This window comes from Symphodus melops (genome assembly GCF_947650265.1).
Source record: "Symphodus melops genome assembly, chromosome: 18".
NCBI lineage: Eukaryota > Metazoa > Chordata > Actinopteri > Labriformes > Labridae > Symphodus > Symphodus melops.
In genome coordinates this window covers 14,863,039-14,874,025 of record NC_136708.1, presented here as the reverse complement: position 1 = coordinate 14,874,025, position 10,987 = coordinate 14,863,039, and the positions used below count along the sequence as shown (strand labels likewise).

The 10,987-nt window shown below is 41.9% G+C and overlaps 1 protein-coding gene across 1 annotated transcript in view; it reads right to left on the bottom strand.

Moving 5' to 3' along the window:
• The window catches only part of trps1 (trichorhinophalangeal syndrome I), a 72,949-nt gene that overhangs the window by 21,391 nt on the left and 40,571 nt on the right, over positions 1 to 10,987 (bottom strand). Inside the window, exons 3-4 of the mRNA XM_079367403.1 lie at positions 1,992 to 2,714; positions 1,575 to 1,726 (exon numbers count right to left, since the gene is read on the bottom strand). Of these exons, the coding sequence (XP_079223529.1) occupies positions 1,575 to 1,726; positions 1,992 to 2,714 (875 nt within the window). The remainder of the gene's footprint in view (positions 1 to 1,574; positions 1,727 to 1,991; positions 2,715 to 10,987) is intronic.

Below are 10,987 nucleotides of genomic sequence, written 5' to 3'. Positions count from 1 at the left end.
ACCTAACTAACCTAACTCTGTTGAGATTTCAGCACATTTCCAGCATGTTTAAACAACAGCTTACTTTGTGGAGGTACTTTGGTTTGTTCTGATTTACACATCTTAAAGAATATGGACATTATTTATGTAAAGAAGGAATTGTAAATTGCATCCGCCCTGATTTTAAACACAAATACTGTTATAAAAGCAGAGTGAGTGAGTTTTATGTGTATGTGCATGTGAGTGATTTGTAAAGCAGACAAAGCACTCTTGAGTGCGTGTGCTTGAACACACACATAGACATATATAGCGGTCTGTCTGCCAGGTGTTCTATTAGCTCTCCTTCCTGTGGCCATTCAACTGTCAGTCTATAAAATTTTATACCTTGCAATACAATGCCTCACTGTCCAAATTCAAACACACATACACATACGCACAATGTAAATCAGTTGCAGATTGTCCGATCCAATAAATGAGTTGGTACAGTAATGGGCCCAGATTTTCAGATTTATGATAACAAGTGGCTAACGGGGAACTTTAAATTAAACAGTGTGTCACCTGTTTTCGATCAAATACTGATTTTTTTTTAATACCTTTCTGATTAGCCATGTCTGGTTTCTTCACAGTAAATTGTGAGTGCTGCATCCTCTTCTGTTAAAAATGACAAGCAGATGCTAAAATTTAAAGCAAATGCAAAAGCTGAAGTTCTGTAATAAACTATTTAGGCATTCACAGTTTGTATTGCTGTAGAGATGAAGGAGCATTAAGTGAAGGAGATAACCTCTAAACATTCAGCAGTATCAGAACTCACTTTTTCTTTTTAATTTAAGAATAACATGGAAATAATGTAAGTTAAATCTGCACTCCGAAAAACCTGAATGAAACCTGCTTCAGTTCTGACATGACCACCAACATTGACTCTGCTTTTCAGCCCCTTTCAGATCATGAAGACATTATTGGTAATCCAGTCAACATGTGTTGATCTCAAAGGCTGTGATCACTGGGAATCCCTTATACCTTATCAATTACAAAGATGTTGAGTTTATATATGCTGTTTTTACAGTGACAATAAATAATAACCATGATGGTATCTCAACATTAATTTGAGTAGTTTTTCCCCCACTGTAGAGGGTCAAACTGTAATATATACTAATGGACCTGACACATCAGTGTGGTGACATCCTTGAGTTAAATTATCTCAATTTCTTGTGAATCATGGATGCCCTTTTGCCTTCATTGGACCGTGAACTCCTTAAAGCTGTTTGCAGCTTGTAACTGACCTCATGTTCCTCTCGCAGGAAAAGGTCAAAAGACAAAACTAAAAACAGGACAGCAGCGGACCCAAATGGAGTGATGCTAAAGAGGATGGTAAACCAGGCTGCAACTAGTAAAAGTAGATACTTTAAGAGCTTTGGCCTCCCAGGATGTAATATAGTCAAGTTTTACAGAAACAGTAAGTTACACCGTGTAAACACTTAAACTTCCCTCTAAAATACTCAGATTATTTGATCTTTATTTTAGAGCAAAAGCTGAACTCTTATTGATCTGTGCTTCTCTTTTGTATGCATTTGATTTTTCTGTGCACTCATTTAATCATTACATCCATTTGGCTGTACCTGGAAAGTGCTTACCTGTACGTCATACGTGCCGTTCACCATCACTGTCCGGTGCTGCTGATTGTGTACTTCTGTTCGTGTCTTCCCTAAATCTTTGGTTTGATTCCTCTGCCCCTGTCCCGACTGTGTGTCTGCAAGAAGAAATACAAGAAGAAGAGTCAGAGTTGCAGAAAGACAAAAAAAAAAAAAAAAGCAAACAGAGGTCAAGCACAAAAACATAGACATGTCTGACACGGGGGAGGAGGGGAAACCTTGAAACCAACAAGATGTCCTGACGGAAAAAAAAGGCACCTTGCACATATTGAACAAAAAGGAAACCAAAAAGAAGAAAAAAGATATTTTCCCTTTATTCTAAGCTGCTATTTAAGTTCAAACCAGAAAGCAGAGAGAAGTTACCTAGAAGTGTGTGTTGGGGGGCCATGTTGTGCAGGGCCAGGATGTGTGTGTCGAGGGCAGCATCCTGTCGTGTGCGGTTGTGCAGACCCAGGTGATACTTCCTAAAGTGCTTCACCAGGTCGGCGGGGTCGTTGCCGTAGTAACCGTAACCGCACACGTTGCACTTGAAGTCCTGGAGTTTTGGAGAGGGGCTGCAGGAAAGGGGAGGGGTGTCTGTCGTGGACTCCTCCCCCCCTTCCTGCCTGTGGAGCACGAGGAGGTGGGGAGCAGAGAGGAGAGGAGAAGGGAGGTGATCTGCCCCACCTCTGTCTCTCTCCCTCCTCTCTCCATCCTCTACTCCTTTCTCGCCATCCTCAGGCTCCGACTGGCTCTCAGGTCTGTCGGTCAACGACGCTCCTCCTTCCTTAGCTCTCCTCCCCCCTCCTCCTCCTCCTCCTCCTCTTCTCCCCGTTCTCTCTTCGTTACTGTAAGGATCACTAACAGAAGAGGGTGAGACGGATGAGGATACACACTCACTCTCTTCTTCCTGCTCCTCGTCTCCTCGGATCCGGTCCGAGGATTCTGGTTCTGAGGGACGGTTTATGCGTTCGGCCTCCGCGCCGACTCTCCCTTCCTCCTCTCCTTCGTCTTCCTCTTCTACTCCTGCTGGCCTCCTCCCCTCTTCTTCCTCCTCCTCTTCGCCTCCCACACTCCGGATAGGGGGATTCTTCTTCCTCACCATCTCTGACAAGAGAAAGAGTTCATTTTAGCGTCATTGTTCCTGTGACACATCGACAATAACAAGCACATTTTCCTCTAAAATAACAACACTAAGAGGTACAAGGTGCACAATCGCACACTCACAATGATGTACATGTACAGAAAAGCTTTGATTCAATTTACTGAACTCCTTTGAATGCTCAAATCTGTGACGCTTCATAACCACAAACCTCGTCAAAGGCAAAACAGACCCAGCAAATCAGAAACATCTCAGTTGGGAGACATTTCTCAGGGGTGTGTGTGTGTGTGTGTGTGTGTGTGTGTGTGCGCGTGTGTGTGTCGGGTTGGTTCTTGCATCCTTAAGTGCAACTTTTTGCTGATTTTTTTTTTTTAAACCAGGGAGTGAATCTTTTTATCATTATGGAAACCAGCCGTGAGAATCTTCTACACATGACCACATAAAAACTTAAACCATATCAGAGAGGCTGCTGGGAGAGCGGAGTGTGGGGGAGGAGAGAGAGAGAGAGAGGGAGATGGAGGGGAGGGGGAGAGAGATGGCCGACAGACTACCACATCAAAACCACACACCCCATATCAGAAAGATGGATGAGGAAGGCCGCAGACTGCAAAGCATCGCCTCTAGCTCTCTCTTTCGTGCATCTTTTTCACTCCGCCACATTCCTTAATAATCAGTGTCAAATACCTTTTAAAACTTTCAAAAAAAAAAAGTTTCTTGAAATGGCAATTTTTTCCCCATCTATTTTACTTTCTCACCGAAGAATAATTATAACAATAATTTTAAAAAATCCATCATCAATTTATTTTCTCTCTTTCACTGTCTCTGCGACTCCCTCTCTCCCCCTCCCCTCCCTCGTAATCGCTGTACAAAGCCATCAAATAACCGCGCATGTGTTTTATGTTAAACCATAATGTTTCTTTTGTTTGAGAAGAGAACAATTGTGGTCTCTCTGTTCGCAACAGTCATGACAGAGAGATTTCAGACTGTGTGTGTGTCTGTGTGTGTGTGTGTGTGTGTGTGTGTGTGTGTGTGTCTGTGTGTGTGTGTGTGTTTGTGTTCGTTTGGGTTTTCTGAGCATGTGTGTGTTTATTTGTGGTGGTTCAGTTCATATTCAGTTGTAAACACAGCCAACTCATTGACCCATGCGTCGTGTTTGTATGTGTGTGTGTTTGGCAATAAACACAGTCAAACCCGACAGACGCCAAATTCTGATCACTTTTAGATCAATGCAATATGAGGGGCAGAAGCGCTGTGTGTGTGCGTGTTTGTGTGTGTGTGTGTGTGTGTGTGTGTGTGTTTAATGCCTATGTGATGATGTGTCTGGAAGTGAGATAGCATGCATGCAGCCCAGTGATTAACTAGCGTGAGAGATAAAGGCTTATTGTTATTTACTGATAGCAAACAGTTAAAGCGTGGGAGAATCAACTTCTGAGAAGATGGAAAAGGGGGGACGTAGTTGAAAACAGATGATCGGAAGACAATAAACATCAAATACAGCAACACAAACATATTCAAGAGAAACATACTCTAACAAGCATGAATTGTAGAAACAAGAAAATAAAACAGAAGAAACAAGAAAATAAAACAGAGGAAACAAGAAAATAAAATACAAAAAACAAGAATATAAAACAAACAACACACAAGGGAAGGAAGCCGACAAAAAAAGGGGCTGCTTTCTCTTTAAAATCCAATTTTTTCTCACTCCCTGGCCTGTTTTAGTTTTTTCAACTTTTTTTCTTCCCGTCATTCTCCACCATACAACTATTAAAATAAAGCAATTTATGTCTGCAAGGGCCCACGCCTAGACCAGCCCTGGCACACACACACAGTGTGTGTGTGTGTGTGTGTGTGTGTGTGTGTGTGTGTGTGTGTGTGTGTGTGTGTGTGTGTGTGTAAGGGAGAGTGAGTGAGCATAGGGAGCAGAGGAAAATCTCATCTGATGTTCACCACACCCAGTCAGGATTCATCATTGGCTCTCTCTCTCTCTCTCTCTCTCTCACACACACACACACACACACACACACACACACACAGTGGAAAACTACAGATCGTCGTGGTAACGTAATGAAGGTGAAATCTCAACCCAAGAAGGAATGACTGACCCAACTGTTCATGTGCCCTATACTGTTTACGTGACTTCCTGTCAATAAAAATAACAGCATTAGGTCAGAGAAGTATTTTGGTCATCTATTTATGAACATTAGCATCACATATTTATTTGCCTACTTCTGCTACATGACTTGTTGGCTCTAAGATGTGAGCAAAAACATGAGTGTTTGAAAGCTGTATGGTTTCTGTGTGTATGCATCTGTGTCGCAGTACGGCCTTTGTCTGCCTCGGGCTGTATACACAGGCTGGAACCATTACTATCAGCTACAATTAGGTACACCCCACCACAACATACCACATAACAACTACTGCTACTAGCTACAATTAGACCCTAAACACCACAATGGCCTCAATACCACAGTGAGGATAAAAGTGACAGTTAATCATTTCAATCTACTACAATTAGTCCCAACGCCAGTAAGGCTTTTATCTGAAATTGCCAATAATCACCCCAAGACATCTGTTGAAGGATGAACTGACAGGGGTGTTCTTGTAGAATAAATATATAGGACGTTTAATAGTGGAGAGTTTCAAACGGGGATGTTTTTTTTCCCCCGTGATGGTTTGACTTAATCTGATCACAGTTTATCAGTTAAAGTTGCTTTAGTCTGCTACAACAGCTCAAATACCTCAACGTAACTAAAGGGCTGTAAGTACAAAACTCACACACAAGAAAAGTGAAATTGCCAGTCATGATGGCCATCAGCAGATCACGTCTTTCAATTTCCAATTTGAAAGCAGAATTCTTTGTACGTCAAGAAATCATCTCAGCGTCAAATAATACAACGAATGAACCCCCACAGTATTTCTAAGGTAGAACTGTTCCAATCGCAATACTGCTGTCAAAATGATTGGAGATACTGATACTCAGACTGGAATCCATACTGCCAGGTATACATATCAGGTATTGGTGCGTATGCAAGTCAAAAAAACAAAACAAAAAAAAGATTCAATACCAAAACCATTTTTAGTAAAAGTTATTCAAATGACAATAGTAGGGTTTGGAATCCCAAGGTAAGTCACCATGCTATACATGACTCATGATAACAAGAATAGTATTATGACAGCGTGATTCTACGTTAATCGATCAGAAGACAATCATATAATGAGACATCACCATGTTTGAGTAGATCGAGAGTAGGATAGAAAATGCCACTAAAAGGATGAGAATGTGTTCACTTCATTTGAGTGTCAGTTTCACCTCTTTCATGCATTAACTTCTTTTCACACATGTCTGACACTATCCTGCAGGGGGTTGTTCAATCCTGCTCTCGACTTCTCTGTTCTTCTTCTTCAGCCGATGAGCACCGCTGTGGAGAGGACTGAAGTCAGGACTCAACACTTCATGTGCATACATCTGTCCTACACCTTGGTATATTTACTTTTATTATATGCCGTTATTGAATTTATGTCGCATGCAAATAAGCACCAATCAAAAGTTTCAGATTTTGACACAGTGACTCCACACTAATCTTCTAATGCTCGCTTTCAAGTTGCTGTCATGGATTTTTATTTTTATTTTTTTTTTTTAAATCTCTACTCTGTCCCATAATTCTGCCGCCTTCTGATAGCTCATCTTTTCTCTCCCTGTGGGACAGCTGTAGTTCACATTCCAGTCTTTCATAAACAAAGGATTAATGTGCAACATATGAAGAAATAATGCCAAAGCAAAGTCTGGTTACAAAGCGAGATCATACTCAAGCTTCCCCTTTGTTGTTTTGATCGGCATCATTTGTCCCTGTTTTCTCACTAACCATTTATTCCATCTCTCTCCACGCAGAGTTATAGTGTCTATTTCAAGTTTTAGACTTATGGAGACGTTACGGTACACTTAGAGAAGGACGAATGATGGGAGGAGAAGAGGGCAGGAGTTGGGGGGGGGAAGGGGAGACAAGAAAGACTGTATATTGTCTTCATTTAAAAAAAAAAGAAATAAAGAGAAATGGTCTTGGGACATGGATGGAGAGATATTGCAGTGCAGGAAAAAGAAAAAAGGCATAGAACAGATGAGCTCCCCAGACTAAAAAGCAACCCTGAAAAAGTGAATAACTTTAACATCTACTTTATAACTTCCCCTTATCTCCTAAGTGACTTTAAGTTTTGCCAACTGGAACGGCACAGTTCGTCTTTGGACTGGACAGGGACATTATACAAGCATCTTCTTTTTATCCTTTCCTAAAAGAGCAATCTGTAAGTACTGCAGTCCAGATTCCAAACATTGGCGAGAGCTGTCTCCCTCTGCCCTTTCCTCCCGAGAGTCCACACGCAGTTGAAGGAGTGGTAGTATTTAGCCAGCTCTGCATTAGTCTTGAGACCTTTCTGCGTTTGAACCTCTCGGCTGTTTTTTTTCAAAAGCCTCTCCAATATGTGTGCTAGTTTTACCAGGTTTCTGGTTGTGGAGCTTATGAGACCAATGCTGAGACTTTTCTAGGTTAGGTAGAATCACTTTAAATCTCAACCACTTCTGTTGTCGGCTTCCATCGCTGCAACACATCCTGGTCAGTCGTTTGTCTGGCAAACCGAGGGGTGTCCAAAACGGCAGTGTGGGGGTTGCCTTAAAACTACCTACTGTACCTTCTCTGGTCAAATTGACTACAGACCATTCATGGAGCAGATCTGAAACTTAGGAGGAGAACATACTGGCTGCTGCAGAGAAGCCGCCCTCCAACGAAGACTGTAGCATGTTTCCTTTATTTCTTACATGTTGCTCTTTTAAGTCTCGAAGAAGAATCAACAGATGCATGATGGCGTCCTGCATCAGGTCAGGCTTCAAGCAGATAGTAGCACAAAGGATGTGCAGCTTAGCAGCAGGTTGATTCAAACTAATTCTGAAACCAACACCTCTCACTTTGACTCGTAATAAAAAGGATTACCACCCAGCTGTCTGCACTGATTTCATTCCCTCTCTCTCTCTCTTTTTTTTCTTGAGGTGATGAGAAACTTGAAAAAAAAGAAAAGAAAAGAAGAGTAAGTGTGTAGGAGTGTGTGAACATGTGGGGGCGAAGCCGTCCTGGCCAAATGGCAGGCTGAATAAATTAATTAGATTCATGAGGATGAAATTAGCAGACGGGCAAATTTGATTGGAAATTCATCGTTGATACGATGCAAGATGACCGTTTGTAAAGTTTATTCTCCGGTTTTGTGTCACGCATATTTTTGCACATCTAGATTCTCTTCAGGCGTGTAAGTATGCTAGATGCAAATATTTTTGTGGGCCGATAGTATATGTCCTCAGAACCAGAATCCTCGGACCGGATCCGAGGAGTCCATATGGAAGCATCCAGCAGCTATTTAGTCAATCTATTCGAGAGTCAACCAGTCAAAACTGACTATCATCTCCATTTTTTCAGATTTATTTTTCTAATTTCCTGGTCTAGACAGAGTGGCAAAATATCACCACGACGTCCATCAAAGACCACAACTATCATAGAGTTGTTGGTGCTAGGCCACCCAATCAGAGATCCTTTGTATTTAAACGCAAGCTAAGGACATATATTTCTGAACACAGAGACTGTTCTGCAGAGCTGCTCCTTTTTAAGAAGCTGAAATGATGAATGAGTCGTCGTAACACTGGCAGGTTCATTTCACGTCCATTCTCTTTAACTAACCGTATCCGCTCATTAGACAACATGCAATGACTTTGCACAACGCAAAACTCTCCCTTTTATTTCATTTCCCATTAGCAAAACCATCAATGTTACCACGGATTCTTTTTTTTTTTACTCCAAATAAATACGTTGGTCGCTTGTAGGCTCCTGAAATGCATCCATTGTTGTTCTTCAAAAGGGATTTTCCTGGAAGTCGCAGGCAGACACTTACTGTTAAAGCTCTTATGACTGTCATATCACTCAGCAGTCGTTTATTTATGTTTGACTGTCACTGATAGTAACATCTTGAGTGCAATGATGAAATGGCCTGGAGCTCCAGGTTACGTGCCGGTTGAATGAAAGCAGCTGAAGAAAATATTAATGAAAGTGAGCATGGGACCGGTGTAGTAACCACACAGACAGAACAGATCAGTGCATGAAACCGAGACTATTTAGAGTGGTGGGATAATAATAGGAATTGGCAACAAGTGCAAGCTGCTGTCGAGCTTGGATGGGAGTTGGGTGGGTCAAAAAGATGGTGGTGGTGGTGGGGGGAATGGTTGGCTAGAGGGAGCGTGTCTGCTTTTTTTGGGACAAGAAACAGCTTGGAATTGATTTGCAGAGGCGGGAGTCTAATTGGAAATAGGGAGGAGTGGGAGGTGGGGGGGGGGGTTGGAGGTTTAGAGAGAAACAGAAGGAGGGAAAAAGGGGTTGAAAAAAAGAAGAAAAAAAATCAGTGAGTCCACCTGCCATTTTAAGAATAAAAGCTTTCAGTTGCCTACTAGGCCCCTAATCAATGCCAGAAGTCCTCTTAAACACACACACACACACACATTTATTTTGTTGTGCAGAAGGGGCCTAATTCATTCCTACCACGGATCAAGAACATCACACACACCTAAAGACGCACACACAGGCCTGCTCCTGCAGAGTGTAGGACTCATTTGTAAAGGGGTAACAGCATGCAAAATATGTCATCTTAAATGTCAAACTTAATCAGAGGTTCACATTTCAAAAGCTCGCCTTCTCGTTCTGAAACTCCCTCCCTCTTGTTTCAGTCTCTACAGCCGCTTCTAATCTCTCTGCATTGGTCTTTTTCACACACACACACACACACACACACACACACACACACACACTTATCTGTCCATCTTCAGCTCTCTTAATTATTCTCTCGCTACATTTCCTCTCCGTTGCTGTCGCATTTCTAATCTTTCTTCCTCTACATCCTAACTTCTGGGTAATCCTCCCACGAACCAGTGTGCATGAAAGTGTGTGTGTGCAGGTGTTGATAGCCCAGACACCTCAATCACTTCACTGACAGATAGACGTCTAATCATTAAACATGGGTGAGAAATGTTTAAAAAAAAAAAAAATGGAGCAAGTGTTTGGCTGTGACACTTGTATGGGATGTAGTTTATGGGTCATAATAAAAGCGGAGGCGGAGATTTTCTGTTATTTGAGGGGGGGTTTTTTCGCCGGGACAGCTTGTGAGATGTAGATTAAAACTGATTGACCTTCTTGTGCAAAGTGCTGTTTTCCCCGGCTTTAGTTCTAAATGCACTACATCTAATGCTAAAGGCACACTACACCTTCAGTCATTTCCTCGTGATGCAACCAGGTGCAGCCCCTCTGGTGTTGAGCGCTAAGCCCGTACTTAAGTGCCCACGAGAGGCTGCCTCCAAAAACCACAAATCCTGATTAGATCCAATGTTTGAATTCCAATGCGCGAATAAACGTGTTTACACCCTGGTTCAACAATTTGGTCCTTTATTACACCGCCTGTGTTTACAACAGGTGTGGTTGTCACTGCTGCAGTTAAATGTGTCCCTTAAAAAGATTCAACAAAAATGAGAGAAAAGCACCGAAGTGCTTTGAAGTCAAAACAAATTCACCTCCTGAAACTTTTCTTTTCCTGACTTGTATTGGTTTATTTCTTAATTAAATGTTGACATACGTTGCTCTTTATGTTAAAGAAGTTGATTGAGACACACGTATATATTGCTAGGACCAACAAAAAGGGAAGAAGAGAAGTGCTGACAACATGAAAATAGTGAATTATTCTGAAGAGCTGCAAAGCAAAAAGGGAACGTATTTTTCAACTTTCCAGGGGAACACAACCCAACTTAGAAGGCTGCATCCGTCAACAACAGAAAGACACAATTACACACACTTACCCTCCCCATCCCCCCCCATCCCCTCACAACACAAACTTTATTAAAAGTCTATTAGAGGAGGCTGACCTCTGAGAACTACATTGGATTTACTGCACCACACAGGGTCTGGGAAGCACTGCATAGAACTGTGTGTGTGTGTGTGTGTGTGTGTGTGTGTGTGTGTGTGTGTGTGTGTGTGTGTTACGCTGTAGGAGGGCTGTTTATCCTGTTGGGAAGTTAGTGGATGAACCCTTGTTACCACCAGCTACACACACAGACATGTAACTGGGGGTCCAACAATAAATTCTTCAGTACTTAAGATTTTATTTATTTATTTATTTAAATTCAGGTCCACAAACTGAAATAAGCTGATTTTTTACTTTGAAGCTCAATTAACTCTTCTGCTTTACAAATGATGCAAAAGAC